The sequence below is a fragment of the Heloderma suspectum genome, chromosome 4 (assembly GCF_057233095.1).
Source record: "Heloderma suspectum isolate Gila_16-S chromosome 4, 16-S_ref, whole genome shotgun sequence".
NCBI lineage: Eukaryota > Metazoa > Chordata > Lepidosauria > Squamata > Helodermatidae > Heloderma > Heloderma suspectum.
The window spans coordinates 4,866,299-4,885,737 of NC_139461.1; the positions used below are offsets into that span (position 1 = coordinate 4,866,299).

Sequence of the window (19,439 nt, forward strand, 5' to 3'; positions counted from 1 at the left end):
CTAACCAGTGCTGAGTAGAGGGGAACTAGTACTTCCCGGGATTTGGAAGCTAGGCTTCTATTAATGCAGCCCAAAAGAGCATTGGCCTTTTTTGCAGCCACATCACATGGTTGGCTCATATTCAGCTGGTGATCGACAACAATTCCAAGATCCTTCTCGCTTGTAGTGTTGTTGAGCCACGTATCCCCCATCTTGTACCTGTGCATTTGGTTTCTTTTTCCTAGGTGCAGAACTTGTTAAATGTCCCTGTTAAATGTCATTCTGTTGTTTTCTGCCCAGCGCTCCAGTTTATCAAGATCACTTTGAATTTTGTTTCTGGCTTCCAGGGTATTAGCTATCCTGCCCAATTTTGTGTCATCTGCAAACAGCATTCCCTGCACACATCAGTAGGGAGGGAGTTGCAACTGAAGGGTCGCAGGGCATAGGGTGGCCAGTAGTCTGTCCCACCAAGCACAGCTGGAAGCTTGGGACATGGGCGTGAACTACATGGGGAGTAGCGTGAGAACAGTCCCATGGGACTGGATTAAGGAGGGTCCCCTCTAGCTCTGCATTCTGCTTCCAAACCTTTGCTGATTTGATTGTGTTTTGATAACAGTTAGAAGTGGAAAGGGGAGACATACCGATGTTGCTAAAAGCAGCAGGAGTGGCCAGCCAGGTGTCTCAGGGAAGCCCACAACCAGGCCCTGGGGACCACAGGCCTCTCCCCAGTGAGCACGTGGCATCCAGAGAGCAGGAATAGGCTGCCTCTGAGCCAGGAGGGTCCACTGAGCCATCATGCTGCGGAGCCACAGATTAAGTGAACGGCATGTGAGGGACTCCCTTTGTCCCTCCCGATGGGTTTCATGGGACAACCCCAAGGCAAGGGGTTCCAGGGTCGTAAGTGAAGTAGATGTTCTCTCCCCCCTCTCCAGTTTTCATCCTCCACAATCCCGAGCTCCCTGTCTGGACTAGTCACCCCCATTCAGGCCCAATCAGTGCGCCTGTGAAGCTGGGATGTCTATTCACGCTTCCATGCCCTGAATCACACTGGTGCCCTTTGCAAACCCCATCCTGACCGCCTTGATGCCCTCTGCCAACGCGGCCATCCAAGGCTTCCCCTGGCTCCAAAACCCCTGCTGAACTCACACAGCGATGGCCACCAGGCAGACTGAGGGGTTGGGGTTCCAAGCAACACTCTTCACTGCGCCTTGCACTGGGAGGGTCTTCACACATCGCGCTGTACAGACCTCCCAGAACTTCACCAAGCCATCGTCAGAACCTGCAGAAGGGTCAGGAGGTAGGTCTGGGCCTGATGCTTGCTAGCAATCCCCAGGGTCTGCTGGGGCCCAAAAGGGAAGCAGCCCTGCCACCTGCCGCTCCCCCCGGTGCTGCAGGACAACTAAGAGAAAGACTGAGATGTTCCTGGTTCAAATTTTGCCTCCATCAGGAATTCAACAGGTTGTTCTCTTCACCTCAGCAAGATGGAGAGAATACTGGCTGACCCCACAGTACTGCAAAGACTGAGATAATCTGTTCCAGAGGTGGGGCCCTTCTGGCCCTCCAGATGTTGCCAGACTACAGCTCTCATCATCCCTGGCCATTGGCCGTGGTGGCTGGAGCTGATGGGAGTTGGGCCACAGGTTTCCCCCTCCTGACCTACGGAGAATGTTTTGAACACTCCAGAAAGTGACATCTAAAGATGAACAACAGGGCTGCAGGGGCTGCTCCCCGCCCACCCTTGGGCCATGACAGCCCAGCTGCCTGCCAGGAAGCTGGACCACGTGCCTCTCATCCTCTCACCGGCCCCCGGGGCCTGGAGTGGAGCACACTGCTGGCAAGAGGAGGGTCTCGGGCTCCAGCCCTGTGCCCCCTCTGCAAAGAGCTGGAGGCTGGAGAGGAGCTCAGAGAGCTGCTGCCCTTGAGCGCTGATGGCCACGGCTCAGGCTCCAGAAGAGGCGGCTCCTCATCTTGATGGCTGCACAGGCCATGGGACGGAATCGCTTGCGGAGCAGGCCGCGCTCATGGGCCTCCTTCCCTGCAGCACCTCAGAGGGCCAGGAGAGGCGTAAGCAGGGAGTCCTGGCCCGGCCAGGCAGCACAGGCACTTCCCGCTGCCGTCCAGATCCCTTCTCTGGCCCCACCACCGCCACTTCTGCTCTCTGTTGCCTGTCCCAAAGTGGCACCAGTGGCCCCGAACAAAGTTGGAGGGGGGGATGGACGAGCAGCCACAAGGCAGCACTGGTCCCAGCCCCGATTTCCCCCACACATTGTGTGCGTATTCAATACACGCCCAGTGCCAGGCCGCAGGGGCTGCCCTCCCCGAGCTCACCTGATGCCAGCCATTGTCCACGGGGGGAGATGCTGAGACAACGCACAAGACTGGTGTGGCCACGGTAGACCTGGCGGGAGAACAGGGTGAGAGAAACAGACTTAGAAAGGCAGGCAGGGAGGACCCCTGCAATGAAACTCACACCCCCTCCCTTTGCCCACGCCCCCATTAGCCAGGGCTGACATCCAGTACTAAGCATTTTGCTGCCCCTCTAACTCTGCACAGTAAAGCCCAAGAGACCTCTGCACCCCCACCCCCACAATCCTGCAGGCCTCCTGGGATAGCAGCAGCTCCACCAAGCCAGCAACCGTCCTGGCCACGGCAGAACGACATGAGGGAGCGGAGGTGGCACTCCTTCACGCAGCCCCTCAGAAGCCTTACCAAGGCCTGCACAGTGGGGAAGGGCTGCAGATCTCGTGGCTTCGGCAATTTGGGGATCAAGTCCTCAGGATCCACACTGACCTGCAAGAGAAAGAGGCTGTGAGCAAGTACGGATGTTGCCCTTGCAAACCTCTCTTGTCCCAGACGACATCGCCTCCTTAAGGGGAGACGCAGGGTCCACACAATGCTATGCACCAGAGCAACGGCCCGTGGGGCGCGCCCGTCCCTCTGGGCTTCATCGAGCTGCAGAAGGACCGGACTGTGCAGCAGAAACCCCACTGGAGATGCTTGCTAGAAATGAGATGGCCGCCCGGCTAGCCAGAAGGACGACACTGCAGGTGGCCCTAGAATCTTGCCCTCCCTCTGCGGCTCTGAGCACAGCGCATGGGGCGCACGGACAGCCCCTGCGTGCTCCACCACCTTCCCCATGAGGAGCACCTAGCCCTTAAAGGCTCGACTGGCCTCAAATCCTCTGCTGCCCTTCTTCCCACAAACGTCCCTCATCCTGGCCCGCACAGGAATGGGCTGGGGCCCTCCCTGACCGCCCCCAGCCAGCGTGCCACGTACCCGCATCTTCCTCTGGCGTGGGCACAGGTAGAGGTCAAGGCAGCGCTCAAAGCGCTCGTGGACGAAGCGGGGGTAGGCGGGCACCCGGCGCAGGCAGCTGTGCTGCCGGGGCAGGAAGCTCCGCGTGTGCTCCGAGGACGCCTGCTCCTCCCAGGCCAGCTTCTGCAGGGGAGATGGACATGAGTGGGAGGGAGCCCGGGGGACCCCACGGAGCTGCCTGATCCTCTGAAGCCAGGCCACGACCACCTGGACCAGTGCTGCTGTTGCTGTTCCTCTGTCTGGTTGTGGCCCCCAGAACCCATGGAAGCGGAGGGGCAGCACTGCCTCTGAGTGCTGCCCCCAATGCCCCGCCCTGCCTCAGAGAAGCTCACCTCTTCCTCCGTGGGAAGATATTCTGGCGGGGGGTTGTAGGATTCCTCGTGGCCGGGCAGGGGAAGCTTCGGGGCAGGCACGTGCATCTTGTGCCGGCCCAGGATGGAGCTGGGGTCCTCTTGAGCCCAGAGGTCGTAGAAGGCAGGTGTGTCCTCTTTGGGCCTGCGCGGCTTGACCCAGCCCATCTTGATGGCATGCACCAGCCTGGAGACCTGGGTGTGTGGGGGGGTCATCGAGCAGCTGCCGAGTATGTTGCTGTCCCCACCCCCCTCTGGCTGGTGAGGTGAGCTGCATATGCATGATGGCCCCGCTCTTTACCAGGACGCAGGTGAATATGAACTTTATTATTATTATTATTATTATTATTATTTATTATTATTATTATTGCATTTATACCCCGCCTTTTTTCCTCTTGCAAGGAACCCAAGGCGGCTTATATTATCCTCCTCCTCTCCATTTCATCCTCACAACAACAACCCTGTGAGGTGGGTTGGGCTGAGAGTCTGTGACTGGCCCAAAGGCACCCAGTATGGTCCATGGGGTCCCGAAGAGTCGGACATGACTTAACAACTGAACAACAAAAAAGGTGTGGGACTTCCCTCCTTGTGCTCTGGGTTCATCTTGGCCAGTTACTAAGCTGCTGCTTCTCTTTCCCCACAAAAGAGCTATGAACTCTGGTGTCGAGGCATTTCCCTTGCTCTCCAGGCCTCCCTTTCCAAAAGGCAGAGACTAATTCTGTGTGGTGTGGAGCATCCTCAGTCAACAAGGCTCCTATCTGCGGCCAATCGGCCTCAAGGGCTGGTCTATTATTGTTAAGTTGTCGGAGATGGGAGCCAGCCAGAAAGAAACACCTTCTCTAGATCTGGCCAAATGGACTGATAAGGGACCCATTCATCTCCTTCCTTCCTTCTTTTTAATTAGGACAAATGAATATCCATGTTTTCCTCCGTTTCTTGCAATAAAATTTGTTCTTGTTTTGGTATATATACATTTTGCTCCACATTAAATTCTAACTTCCCAAGAGTTTACTTTTAGTGCTTGTTTCTAAGGTGCTGAGAGTTTGGGCCTGCAAGTGTGTGGGGAGTACATGAGAAAGGAGCTTGTCAGGGCCAGGGCCTGTCGTGGGTCCCAGAACCACTCCCGGCTAGGTAGCACCATCACCACCTGCCTGGAGAAACCTTTTGGAGAACAACCTGTTTAAAGACAGGGCAGGCTCAGCATTAAACATGAAGAGTTACTTCCCCTTCGCATTGGATTCAAAAAGCTACACCTGGCTGCAGACCAGTTCCTTTTGCGTAAGGCCGTGGTGGGCATGCTGTGCCCTCCAGATGTTTGCCCTACGACTTCTATCAACCCTAGGCAGGATAGCTAAGGGAGAGGGGGCCTGGGAGCTGAAGGCCAAAGCATCTGCGGGGCCACAGGTTGCCCACCCCAGCCCTCAGGGCACCAGCACCTGTGGCCAGGCAGCTCCAGAGCCAGATGCTCACCGGGGCCAGGAGAGGTCAGCCAGAGAAATTTCCGAGGGGAGGTGGTGGTGAAAAGTGAAGTTATGTCGGACTCCTCGGGGGCAGGCTTGTCATCAAGGCCAAGTGCTGAGAAGGGACCAAGGAGGAAAGGGCTTGCTGGGACAGAAGGGAGGTTCTTGGGTGGTGGGAAGAGATCTGGGCACCCAGGGGAGCTCCTGAGATCTGGGCAGGCACCAGTCCTTGCACTGTGGCTCAGACATCCCAGCATCCCTCCTTCCCTTTCGCGCTCACCTTCTCCTTCTCAAGGAGGGAGGGGATGAAGCTCCGCTTGTCAGCTGGGCGGTTCGTCACGGGATGGATCATCACTTGGCTGCTGAAGAAGTCCACGGCCGGCTGCAGGGGAGAGGGGGCTGATGAGGCTGGAGGCTGCAGGGAAGCCCTCCTCCCATCCAGGGTGTAGCTGGAAAGCAGCAGCCCAAAGCAGGCATGCGGGGAGGGGCCACAGGGCAGACCCTGCCTCACCTCGTAAGGATTGAAATTCACATCCCCAAACTGGCCCTTCTGGAGACGGTTCACAAGCTCCACCTGTTCATCAGTCAGCTTCACGTCTGCTCCTGTCATTTTATCATGGACGGTTCGCCTGTGGTGTGGAGAGTGGGATGAGAAGGACAGCACCAGCAGGCTGGCTGCTCCTCCATCACAGCATGGCTGACCAGGCGCCGCTGGGGCCCAGGCGAAGGCCTGCTTGCTTGGGCACAGATGGCAACCCCCCTCTAAAGCAGGAAGACCCTGTCGTGCCCTGGGAGACTGGGCAGGAGCATGCACCTCTCCCCACAGGTGTGCTTGCCACGCTTCCCGTGGCACATCCTGCCTCTGCACAGCCCTGATCCACGGGGGCTCCCTCTGAACCAGGGGTGGGTGACCCATCGCTCTTTGGTTGCTGATGAACTCTAACTCCCATCTGTCCCAGCCATCACGGCTATGGCCAGGGATGATAGGCCCTGGAGTCCAGCAGCATCGGGAGGGTGAGGTTGCCCAGCTCTGCTGATGTCCAACTGCTCTGTGGCCCCCAAGGGAGGACTGCCTCCCCTCGTGCCACAGCTACAGGTCACGGGGGCTTTGAGACGTGTGCGTGTGTGTCTCTCGTGGGAGAGAGTTTCTTCATCAGGGATCCCAGGCACACGCTGTGCTAAACCGCCAAGGGAGTCTTCAGCTCAGGAGTAGAACTCTCTGGGAAGGTCTCTCTTGGCATAGCTCATCTTCCATGGAGGGCCACAGAGAGAGCCAAAGCCACAATGGGCTCATCAGTGGCAGGTTCAGAGAAGGCCCAGACTGCTCTGCTCTTAAAGAGCCAATCTAGCAGAACTGTACGAGCGCGGAGCAAGACCCTCCCCGCTGCCCAACTCAACTCTCAGGTCAGCCAAAGGCTTGTCACATGTAAGAATATAAGAACATCAGAAAGGCCCTGAAGCTGGATTAGACCAAGGGTCCATGTAGTCCAGCATTCTGTTCACACAGTAGCCAACCAGCTGCCCATGGGAAAATCACAAGCAGGGCATATGTGCAACCCCACCCTCCTGCCCAAGTTCCCCAGCAACGGGTGCACATAGGCTCACTGCCTCTGGTACTGGAGGTAGCATAGAGCCAGCAGGACTAGTAGCCATTGAGAGCCTTTTCCTCCAGGAATTTGTCCAACTCCCTTTTAAAGCCATCCAAATTGGTGGCCATCACTACATCCTGCGGTAGCAAGTTCCATAGTTTAACTCTGCACCGTGTGAAGAAGTCCTTCCTTTGATCTGTCCTGAACCTCCCACTTTCTTAGTCTCAGACCCATTTGTAATAACACTGGCCTATCTTACAGGGCTGTTGTAAAGACAGCTGGGATAATGTACGTGAAGCACTTTGGACACGCAGAAAAAAGCACTGCACAAATACTAAGAATTATTATTATATAATACAATAATACATACTAAGAATTATGGATGTTATTTAAACTGTTCAGTCTTCCCTCATCCCCAAAAGAGGCATGACTAGGGAGGAGCCAGGAGAGCTCTCATACCTCCCCACCCCCGCCAATCTGTGAGCACAGAGCCCCTCACCAGTAGTCAGGGCTCTCCATCTTCTCCAAGAACTTGTCCAGCTCGTCCTTCGTGCGGATGGGCCTGCAGATCTTCTTGCCATCCAAGTTATAGCCAACGTGTGGGAAGTCCTGGTACCATTCCATGGGGATGTTGCCCACCGTGTTGCGGATGTCCTGATGGGGAAAATGAGGCAGGAGGGGTGGTGGGGTGAAGAAAAGAGACACATTAAGGCGAACAGCTCCTGCACACTGCATCCAGTCAGGAGAAGCGCCAAATAATATTTCTGAAGCCAACTGTTTATTTAAAATATTTCTTGGCCGCCTTTCAGGGCAGAAGCCCTCCCAAGGTGGCTTACAACAATAAAAACAGTTAAAATGTTAAAAGTGATAAAAACATAAAAACAATAAAAACAACAATAAAAGCCAACAATAAAACCAACAATGATGTTAACAACAGCAACAACAGCAGTCATATCACAAGAAGGCCAAGGTAAAACAATATGTTTTCAAGGCCTTCTTAAAAGTCTCCCATGATGGAGCACAGCGGACCTCAGATGGCAGCTTGTTCCAAAGGTGTGGGGCCACTGCAGAGAAGGCCTTCCCACGTGTGATCACCCTCCTGACTGCTCCCATGGGTGGGAAAATGAGAAGAGCCTCTCTTTCTGAGCTTAAAGTGTGGGCAGGCTGATATGGGTGAAGGCGGTCCTTCAAGTAACTTGGTCCCAGACCGTTTAAAGCTTTAAAGGTCAAAACCAGCACTTTGAATTGGGCTTGGAAACGCACCAGTAACCAGTGCAGCTGGCGCAGTATAGGTGCTATGTGATCGAATCAGCTCGCCCTCACCAGTACTCAGGCAGCCACATTCTGCCCAAGCTGGAGTTTCTAAACGGTCTTCAAAGGCAACCCCACATATAGAGCATTAAAGTAGTCCAGCCTGGACGTGACTAGTGCTGTTTTAATATAATTTTAATTGTATTGTGTAATTTATATTTTAACTTTTGTATATTTTCATATGTTTTAATTGTATATGTTTTAATTTTTGTAAGCCGCCTTGTGTCTCAGTACTGGGAAAAAGGTGGGGTATAAATAAATATATAAAAAAATAAAAATAATAATAATAGTACGTGGATAACTGCGGCAAGGTCCGTCCTCTCCAGATAGGGCCGCAGTTGGCAGACCAGCCTAGGCGGTGAAAAGCACTCCTGGACACCGCAGCCCCCTGGGCGTCCCCAGCTAGCCCAGAGTCCAGGAGGGCTCCCAGACTGCGTGTAAACCTCCATCCGAAGCGGTTGGTTTCCCAGCCCACAGTACCTCCGTCTTGCCTGGATTAAGTTTCAGATTGTTCACCCTCATCCATCCCAAAACAGCCTCCAGACGCCGGTTCAAGAGTTCCACAGCCTCCCTGGGATGTGCGGATGGAAATGAGAGGTGGAGCCGAGTATCATCCGCATACTGATGACATTTCAGCCCAACCCTCCTGATGACTTCCCCCAGCGAGGTTAACAAGCATGGGGGACAAGACAGAACCTTGCGGCACCCCACAGGCTGATGGCCATGGGGTGCAACTGAAGTCCTCCAGCACCACCTTCTGAGACCGCTCCTCCAGAAAGGACCAGAACCACTTTAAAACTGTGCCTCCCAAGCCCAATCCAGATAAATGGTCCAGAAGGATACCATGGTCGATGGTATCGAAAGCTGCTGAGAGGTCCAGAGGAACCAACAGGGTTGCACTCCCCCTGGCTTAAGTCATCAACCAGGGAGACCAAGGCTGTTTTGGTCCCATAACCAGGCCTGAAACCTGATTGGAATGGATCTAAATAATCAGTTTCATCCAAAATGGCTTGGAGTTGTGAGGCCACCACATGCTCCAGCACCTTGCCCAAGAATGGCAAATTTGACACAGGGCAGTAATTATCTGGAACCATAGGATCTAAATTTGGTTTCTTCAGCAAAGGCCTCACCACAGCTTCTTTCAAAGCTGCGGGGACCTCGCCATCCCTCAAGGAGGCATTTACCACCTCTGAGGTCCAGATATCCAGCCCAGCTCTGGCAGATTTCACAAGCCAGGATGGGCAAGGATCTAAAGGGCAAGTAGTAGGCCTCAGTCCTCCAAGCAGTTTGTCCACATCCTCAGGTTGCACAAGCCGAAAGGTATCCATACCATGACTGGATGGTGCACCAGCCCCATCCATATCAGACTCTGTCAAACCAATGGCATCCAAGTCAGCATGAATACGAGCAATTTTATCTGCAAAGTGTCTGGCAAATTGTTCACAGCAGGCCTTTGAGGGTTCAAGTTCTTGTGTTCTAAGGTCTACACCCAAGAGGCCTTTAACCACACGAAAGAGATCTGCTGGACGACACTGAGCAGTTGCAATGGTGGCAGAGAAGTAGGATTTCTTCACTGCCATCACTGCCACCTTCAGCAAAGGAGATCATTACCTTGTTGTGGTGCTGGAGCTTGAGCACCTCAATGACGTCAAGAGCTAAACCGTGAAGGGACACCCAAGACGGGAAGGTCATGGCAGAGAGGTCAGACTAAATACGATCCCTGGGGAAGGAAACGGCAACCCACCCCAATATTCTTGCCATGAAAACTAAATGGATCAGTATAACCAGAGATATGTCGGTATACCATCGGAAGATGGGACTCCCAGGTCAGAAGATGGTCAAAAGGCTACTGGGGAGGAACAGAGGATAAGGTCAACTAGCCCCAGATGTGATGACGCAGCTAGCTCAAAGCCGAAAGGGCGGCTAGCAGCCGATGGTGCTGGTGGTGAACAATGAATCCGATGTTCTAAAGATCAACACACCATAGGAACCTGGAATGTAAGATCTATGAGCCAGGGCAAATTGGATGTGATTATTGGGGAGATGTCAAGATTAAATATAGACATTTGGGGTGTCAGTGAACTGAAATGGACTGGAATGGGCCACTTCACATCAAATGACCACCAGATCTACTACTGTGGACAAGAGGACCACAGAAGAAATGGAGTAGCCGTCATAATTAATAATAAAGTGGCTAAAGCAGTGCTTGGATACAACCCAAAAAATGCCAGCATGATCTCAATTCGAATTCAGGGTAAGCCATTTAACATCACAGTGATCCAAATATACGCCCCAACCACAGATGCTGAAAAAGCAGAAGTAGATCAGTTCTATGAGGATCTGCAGCACCTACTGGATAGTACGGCAAAAAAAGATGTTATCTGCATTATTGGAGACTGGAATGCTACGGTGGGTAGTCAAATGACACCTGGAATTACAGGCAAGCATGGTCTCAGAGAACAAAATGAAGCAGGACATAGGCTGATAGAATTTAGCCAAGACAACTCACTGTGCATAACAAACACTCTCTTCCAACAACCTAAGAGACGACTTTATAAACAGACTTCACCAGATGGTCGACACCGAAATCAGATTGACTACATCCTTCACAGCCAAAGGTGGCGGACATCTATGCAGTTGGTAAAAACAAGACCTGGAGCTGACTGTAGTTCAGATCAAAAACTTCTTATTGCACAATTTAGAATCAGACTAAAGAGAATAGGGAAGACCCACAGATCAGTTAGATATGAGCTCACTAATATTCCTCATGAATTTGCAGTAGAGGTGAAGAACAGATTTAAGGGACTAGATTTAGTAGATAGGGTCCCGGAAGAACTATGGACAGAAGTTCGCAACATTGTTCAGGAGGCGGCAACAAAAAACATCCCAAAGAAAAAGAAAACCAAGAAGGCAAGATGGCTGTCTGCTGAGACACTGGAAGCAGCCCAAGAAAGAAGGAAAGCAAAAGGCAACAGTGATCGGGGAAGATATGCCCAATTAAATGCAAAATTCCAGAGGTTAGCCAGAAGAGATAAGGAATTATTTTTAAACAAGCAATGCGCGGAAGCGGAAGAAGATAACAGAATAGGAAGGACAAGAGACCTCTTCCAGAAAATTAGAAACATCGGAGGTAAATTCCAGGCAAAAATGGGTATGATCAAAAACAAAGATGGCCAGGACCTAACAGAAGCAGAAGAGATCAAGAAAAGGTGGCAAGAATATACGGAAGATCTGTATAGGAAGGATAATCATATCGGGGATAGATTTGATGGTGTGGTCAGTGAGATAGAGTCAGACATCCTGAAGAGTGAGGTTGAATGGGCCTTAAGAAGCATTGCTAATAACAAGGCAGCAGGAGATGACGGTATCCCAGCTGAACTGTTTAAAATCTTGCAAGATGATGCTGTCCAAGGTGATGCATGCCATATGCCAACAAATTTGGAAAATACAAGAATGGCCACCAGATTGGAAAAAATCAACTTATATCCCCATACCAAAAAAAGGAAGCACCAAAGAATGTTCAAACTATCGAACAGTGGCACTTATTTCACATGTCAGTAAGGTAATGCTCAAGATCTTGCAAGGTAGACTCCAGCAATTCATGGAACTAGAATTGCCAGATGTACAAGCTGGGTTTAGAAAAGGCAGAGGAACTAGAGACCAAATTGCCAATATCCACTGGATAATGGAGAAAGCCAGGGAGTTTCAGAAAAACATCTATTTCTGTTTTACTGACTATTCTAAAGCCTTTGACTGTGTGGATCATCACAAATTGTGGCAAGTTCTTGGTGGGATGGGGATACCAAGTCATCTTGTCTGCCTCCTGAGGAATCTGTATAACGACCAAGTAGCAACGGTAAGAACAGACCACGGAACAACGGACTGGTTTAAGATTGGGAAAGGAGTACAGCAGGGTTGTATACTCTCACCCTACCATCATGCAACGTGCTGGGCTTGATGAAGCCAAGGCTGGAGTTAAAATCGCTGGGAGAAACATTAACAATCTCCGATATGCAGATGATACCACTTTGATAGCTGAAAGCGAGGAGGAGCTGAGGAACCTCATGATGAAGGTGAAAGAAGAAAGTGCAAAAGCTGGATTGCAGTTCAACCTCAAAAAAACCAAGATTATGGCAACCAGCTTGATTGATAACTGGCAAATAGAGGGAGAAAACGTGGAGGCAGAGACAGACTTTGTCTTTCTAGGCGCAAAGATTACTGCAGATGCTGACTGCAGCCAGGAAATCAGAAGACGTTTAGCTCTTGGGAGGACAGCAATGACAAATCTTGATAAAATAGTGAAGAGCAGAGACATCACACTGACAACAAAGGTCCGCATAGGTAAAGCAATGGTATTCCCCGTAGTAACCTATGGCTGCGAGAGCTGGACCATAAGGAAGGCTGAGCGAAGGAAGATAGATGCTTTCCAACTGTGGTGCTGGAGGAAAATTCTGAGAGTGCCTTGGACTGCAAGAAGATCAAACCAGTCCATAGTCCAGGAAATAAAGCCAGACTGCTCACTTGAGGGAATGATACTAAAGGCAAAACTGAAGTACTCTGGCCACATCATGAGAAGACAGGATACCCTGGAGAAGATGCTGATGCTAGGGAAAGTGGAAAGCAAAAGGAAGAGGGGCCGCCCAAGGGCAAGATGGATGGATGCTTTCTGGAGGTGACGGACTTGAGCTTGGGGGAGCTGGGGGTGGCAACGGCCGACAGGAAGCTCTGGCGTGGGCTGGTCCATGAAGTCACGAAGAGTCAGAAGCGACTGAACGAATAAACAACAACATCACTGCCACAGAATAAGCTCGCAAGGGGATTCTTATCTGTGTTTGATCGTATTCGTTCCAAGTCTTCTGCCATTTGCGCTCTAATCGTCGACACAGTCTGAAGGATTCATCACCTTCAGCTCCTCAGAATACCAAGGAGCTGATATGGTTCTACGACTGGGTCGGGGATGTTTGGGAGCGATCATATTGATAGCCCGGGTCATCCCCTCATTCCAAGTGGTGACCAGGACCTCGGCAGGACCGCAGGCTAAGCCTGCAGGAAAATCCCCAAGAGACCTAAAAAATCCATCCCGATTCATCAGTCCCCAGGGGTGGACCATCAGATTTGGTCCCCCACCCCTGCGGAGGTTACAGGTGGCTTGACGGTCAAAACCAATCAGATATTGATCTGTCCATGCCAAAGGAGTCACTACTGGCTCCCCCACCTGCAGATCATTTTCTCCCAATCCAGCACAGAAAATCAGGTCCAAAACGTGTCCTGCCACATGTGTTGGGCAAGATATTATTTGAGATAGGCACATGGTTGACATGGCAGCCATGCAGTCCTGAGCCGCTCCTGACAAAGTAGCCTTGGCATGAATATTAAAGTCCCCCAAGACCATAAGCTTTGGGGTCCTCAACATCATGCTCAAGACCACCTCAGTCTGCTCAAGCAGGTAGACTGCTGGGTAGCAGGGCGAGCGGTACACCAACAGAATCCCTAAAGCAGGGATTCTGTTAAAGCAGGGGCACTGGACCACAGCCCTGCCTGGGGGTCAAATCCAGCCTGCCTGTTTGCTCAGGTGGCCCCACCTCTTTCCCCTGATTTTGGGCAGTTTCCCCCAGTTCTAAAAGGCTGTGATGCCTCCCCGAGGGCTTTGTTTCTGGCAGGAAGAGCTTTAGGTTGACACAGGCTGGGATTTCCGCCCCCACCCCCCTGGCCTTCAGCCTCCACCCACCACTGGAATGTGGCCCCCAAGAACATCTCTAAAATGGAATTCAGGCCATGGGCTGAATGGAATTTGACAGCCCTGTGTGGAGGAGCCTACACATACACACACCCCCACGCACATGTGTGGGCAAGGGCATGGCCTCATGTGCTCCCCTCCCACATCCTCCCCAACAGATGTACTTGGTTATTTACTTGCAGTGGTTATATACTGCTCAATAACAAAGTTCTCTGGGCAGCTTACAATGTAAGTAAAATATTAAGATACAACAATCAACCATAGCATAATAAAATGGCATAAAACCCAAGCAGAAGATACTAAAATCAATAGCATTCACAAGAAACACCAAAAGATGTTTTAAAAAAGATTTAAAACAACTAAGAGATCTTAAAAAGCTTGGGAAAATACAACAGTCTTTGATTGGTGCTGAAATGATCCCAAAGGAGGCTCCAGGCAAGCCTCTCTGTGGAGAGAATTTCTCAGTGTGGGTGCCACAACTGAAAACGCCCTCGTCCTAGTGCTGTGCTCTGGCTGGATGTCCCCCGCCCCCGAATTCAGGTCCCCAGAGTGCCCACATTAAATTAAGCCTGCTAAATGCCGACCCTGGTTTGATCCCAAGCCTTGTCTCTATACCAGAAACCCAGATGGGACTGATCACACAAAGGTCCACAGTTAGGTCCCTGTCCCCTTTCTTTGGCCTAAAGGCCACTGCGGGGCTGTGTGCCAGCAGTGGGAAGGGGCTCCGTAATGTGGAGGGTCCCCATCCCTGCTGTAAAGAAAAGGCACTACAGCATGGGCTGTGTCTGCCCGTGACCTTTCTTGGTCCACCCCCAGAACGACAGCCTGGCCAAACTGCCAACGTTCATAAGCAGGTCAACAGGGCTGCTTACGAGCCTTTCCAACTGGCCCTGCCTCTCTTCTCCTTCCATGTTGTACTGGAATGTGCAGTATCATAAGGAAGCCAAAGCTATGGCACCAGTAGCCATGGCAAGCGGCGGCGGCACTGAGCAAGCAAGCAAGGAGGCAGGCAAGCCACGGAGCCAAGGCCTCCCCTGATTCCAGGTTGCCCCCTGTCCATCTCCTTGAGCAGCCCCCAGCAATGCAGGCACCAGGGGAGCCACCACTGGCCTCAGAAGCTCCCACCTGGACCAGTTCGTTAGGGGTTATGGGCAGCCCCCCCCTTCCTGCATTGCAGCCCCGCAGTTCCTCTGGAGGGGGAGGCTACTTCAAGACCAGCATCTGGCAAATCTTGAAAAAGGACTGGGTGGGTTAAACTCAGCCACCGCTCATGGCTCCATGATTGGAACCACAGCCTGGGCGCCACCGCTGAACCTGGCAAACGGCTCATTAAAGGCAGAACAGGGAATTTATGGGCGCCCTTCAGAAACTTGTTAAAGTAAAGGGGGCGGGGTGGGATGGGGGGTGGTCAGCAGCGCTGGCTGTCGCGTGCATTCCAAGGCCTGTCCAGGCAAAGGCGGGCGCCTCACATTTTCCAGCACACGTAGGGCTGGCACCCACCAGCCTCGTGCTGGGCCAGTTTTGCATCAGCCACAACTCAACCTTCACTGGAGTGAGTGACACATCATTGGAGATGGGGCTGTTGCAAAATGCCTCCTTGTCTCCCTTTCCCAATCCTGCTGATTAGACTAGCAAGACGATAAAGTAGGCAAGGAAGCCTGATGCAGCATCAAAGTTCTACCGTGGCCTATTTTAGGGTATGTGCACACTTTTACTTCCTGACAGCCATTGGTAGAAGCACACCAAGGCAGACCACATGTCCCAGAATGTGCACCTAAGGCTTGGTTTAACACAGAGATTCATGTAGGAATGCAAGACCACCTGACTTGAGAGGAGTGGAAGGTGCGGTTACACACTGTCATTCATGGGCTCAAGTCTACACTGCAAATCCTACAAATGCCAAAGGCTACTGGGCAGATCAGGTAAGTTTACATACGTGTTTTGGAAAGTCTGGCTGGAGAGGCCAATGTGAGAGGCAGTGTGGCATGTCTGTGTGTCTCATTTTCACCTGGTGCCTTCGACTTACAACCATTGCTAGGAGAGCCCCCAAGCCCACTCCCTCCAGCTGATCTCTCTTCTCAGCACAGAGCTGCACTACATGGAGGACCCCTCCTCCCAACTGCAGGCTATTGGAGGAGTGAATGTGACCCCATGCCCTTACGTGTTCAGCAACCCAGGGTCACCTCACTAGGCTGCACCACCTGGTCCCCATAAACACATGGAAAGCACAAGCGGTTCCTGAGTTGTTGCCATTGGTGGAGGCAGGTGGTGGAGGTCCACAGAAAGGGGATCTCCCCTCCCCTGCCCATCCAGCACCACATTGCTCCTGCTCTGCCTCTGCTGCCTCTGGCCAGGACTTTCCCAGCCAGGAATGGACGGCTGGACTTTGTGGAGGGAAGGCCGCCTGTTTACATCCAACTGACTCATTGCCAAGGCATTCCTTTCTCCACATGACAAGACCCAGCACGTGAAAAGTGTTAGTGAGTCCCTCAAAGGGCTGGGGGAAAGAGGCAGATGCCACCAACCCAGGAAGGAAATGTCCCAGGAGGAGCCGGGCTGCTGACTGGGATGATGGGGAAAAACATTGCTGCCTCCACAACTGAAACGAGCTCCTGCTCCCAGCATCCAGGCAGCCTAGTTTTACTTTCCTTTTAAAGTTTCAGCTATGATGCCACCCACGCCACTCATGTCTGGCTAGCAGGCAGACAGGTAGCCACACCAACTGTCCTACTTTTTGCCTGCCTGTTGCCTTTGGCATGAAACGGTTGGGCAGGTGCTCCGGTGCAAAGCTCAGACTACTCTTGTCCCCGACTCCCCCCCAGAAATAAATGGCAACAACAGCATCCGGCCCAAGCTCCTCTATGTGGGAACTCAGGAGGATGAAACTGGTACTGGGGTCTAAAAGGACGCATCCTCGGAACCATTTATCTGGTTCTCTGTCATATGTTTTGCTTTTGGCGAAAGCAACTTTCTAGTTCTCATGGCTTCGTAAGAGAAGCTAGAAGCCCTCAGAAGGGCGCCAGCACGATGATGATGGCGGTGGTGGGTAGAGCAAAACTGCCACTGCTCCCTGCAGAGATGCTTGCCCCTCCACATGCCTGGCCAGGCACACTTGTGTACACGTATCCAAGGTGCATAAGTCACACCTCCGCTTGGCGCAGAATTGCTGGCACTTTCTTTATAAACGTGGAGTTCAGACCGCCCGGCCAGCAGCACAGGCCCAGTGGGGCCTGGTGGATACGCCACTGCCGCAGCAAGGGCCAAGCTGAGACATCCAGCCCCTCCCTCCTCGCCCTCCACTTTGAAAGTTAAGCCCCAGTCAAGGCAGAGTAGAACAGCCAAGAACAGCGCATTCCTACAGGAGAGACTTTTCCTTTCATGCCAGGCCCCGGCCCGGTCCCTCCCTCCCGTTTGCCTCCCGTGCAGTTAACACATCAGCCCAAGTGAGCTCAGTCATTCAGGAGGGAGGCTGGAGCTCCCCCTGCTACACCCCTGGTCAGTCCCACCCCCACAAGGAGCTGCCGTCACGTCACTCAGCCACACGTCTGGAAGTTGCTCTTGGAACGGCTGAGGCATTCCTCCTCCTTGGTGTACATTCCTGGCAAGGGAAAGGATTCTTTTCCCAGTAGCACTTTCTTGAAAATAGCTGGTCCACGTGGAGAAAGGAGAGGGGGGGTGTGCATGAGGGAAAGCCAGGACTACATATGGGGTGGGGGTGCAGAATATAAAGGAGGTCTCCCTCCAGGGCACACTGAAATGGTCCTTATCCCAAGTTTCAGGGGGCCATGCATGCTGTACAACCCCCACACACACTTTATGGGGACCGGGGGATAAGAGAACTTGGGGGGCGGGGAGTGACACGGGAGGCGATCTGTGCACTAGACCCCTTTCCAACAGGCACCTGGGTTCTACCTCCGTTACTTCCAGTGCCCATAAAGGGAACAACAAAGCAGAAGAATGGGTGGAAAGAATCCTCCTGCTCTTAGGCAGAAAAGGAGGAATAGCAAATCTGGTTGTGAAGCTATAAAAGGCCCTTTCAGGCTACTAAAATGTTTTTTAAAGTGCTATGTTTCTAGTCCTCTTTGTAGTGGAAACAGAAACAAAACATGTTGAAATCCCATGTTTGAAAAATGCTCAGAAACCAGAAAGGAGCCTGCTCAACCCTATGTCCCCCCGCCCCCCCAGCACTCCTTGGCTTAGGACCCAATGGATCTGTTGGCTGAGGGGACCCACCTGCTGGAAACCCAAAGAAGATGGGTGGGGAGACTTGTCTCAATCGGCCCAGAAAGGCCAGAGAGGAAGGTCAGCTTGGCCTTCACCTGCCCATCTGTCCCAGTCTCTGCTTGCACATCCTCCCCCCGAACATCTGCTGGCCTCTAAACCTAAGCAGGGATGAGAGGTGTGAGAACCCAATGGGTGCCTGATCTTGCCCTAAGTGGAGGCTCCACTCCTCCTCCATGAATGGGAGAGAGACCAGGCAGGGAAGGGATGGGCTTATAGCTCAATGGCAGAGGCCCTGCTCCCCATGTTGAAGGTCCCTGGCTCAATTCCTGGCAGCTCCAGTGAAGATGGTTCAGGTAGCAAGTGCTAGGACTGGTATTTCGCTGCCAGAGACCTTGGCCACCTGGCCTGGGCCGTTCTATGCCACGTGAGCGCAGAGCAGAGGCTTTGGGGAATCCTCACCAGACACAACTCCCCAGCTGGGGTTGTGCAGCAGGCCCTGCATATGCAGAGACAGATGTTAGCCTTGGGAGGCCCCTTGCTAAAGAAGAGCGGCAAATAGCAGCTGCCCATCAACAAGAAGGGAGGGTAGCAAGGACTGAGTACTGGTGCTCAGGTCTTCCTGCCCACACTTGCCCTCGTCCTGTGAGCCAAGGAAAAAGACCCGAGGGTCCAGAAGAGACTGTGCCCTCGCCAGGCCAGGCCAGGCCAGGCCAAGCCAGGCCAAATAGTGATGTGATGTTTCCATGCTCAAGTGCAGATAAAAGTCCAAGTAATTAACACATTACTCTGATTGGCTGCAATAAAGAGAGGAGGACGAGAAGCAGGAATGCTTTCCCCAGGAGCAGACCAAGAATGCATCAGTGATGATGATTCGAGGTAGGCCACAATACCATTGCATTGCATGGAGGTGGAGTGACCAGCAAACAGATCAAGAGAGCCAGGAGATGGACCGAGCTGAGAATGAACTGGGTACACTTCAGTCCAAATGCTTAGAGTGCCCCCTGGTTCCTCGGCAGCTCCATGTGCTGATTTATCCTGTGGCTCACACCAGGCTCAAGACTCTGCCGAGGAGCCACCTGGGTTCAGCCATGACTGCATGCACCACAGCCTCTTCCACCACAAGCATCTCACAAGCTTCTGAGAGGTGCCAAGAACTGAGCCTTTCTGCCTAGGAAATGCCAAGAGGAGGGCCAAGTGTGCTTCTTCACAGGAAGCACCTTTCTCCCTAACCAATCTCCTTTCGGGGAGCTGAGGGTGCAAAAAGAAAAGACAACTGCATTTATGCAGCCTCACCCTTTAAAGAGGCATTCCTCAAGTTGGCTTGGGGATTCAGGTACAGGGGGAGGGGGGGAGGAACATTAATGCAGACTGATATAAATAAACGCACGTACATGCCACTCACTCAGTGGCGAGGGATTTGAAGAGGCTGATGCAGGCTGAGAAGAGCGACGTGCTTCTCCAGAACAGACCTTCC

At 52.5% G+C, this 19,439-nt stretch overlaps 1 protein-coding gene across 4 annotated transcripts in view; it reads right to left on the reverse strand.

Annotated features, from left to right (window-relative positions):
• The window catches only part of BOP1 (BOP1 ribosomal biogenesis factor), a 105,292-nt gene that overhangs the window by 2,971 nt on the left and 82,882 nt on the right, over positions 1–19,439 (reverse strand). For all 4 annotated transcript variants that reach the window (XM_084854738.1, XM_084854742.1, XM_084854741.1 and 1 more), the window contains 8 exons: positions 7,193–7,347; positions 5,616–5,733; positions 5,385–5,486; positions 3,627–3,839; positions 3,256–3,417; positions 2,689–2,769; positions 2,308–2,377; positions 1,126–1,258 (listed from right to left, as the gene is read on the reverse strand). In XM_084854738.1, coding sequence (XP_084710864.1) covers positions 1,126–1,258; positions 2,308–2,377; positions 2,689–2,769; positions 3,256–3,417; positions 3,627–3,839; positions 5,385–5,486; positions 5,616–5,733; positions 7,193–7,347 — 1,034 coding nt within the window. The remainder of the gene's footprint in view (positions 1–1,125; positions 1,259–2,307; positions 2,378–2,688; positions 2,770–3,255; positions 3,418–3,626; positions 3,840–5,384; positions 5,487–5,615; positions 5,734–7,192; positions 7,348–19,439) is intronic.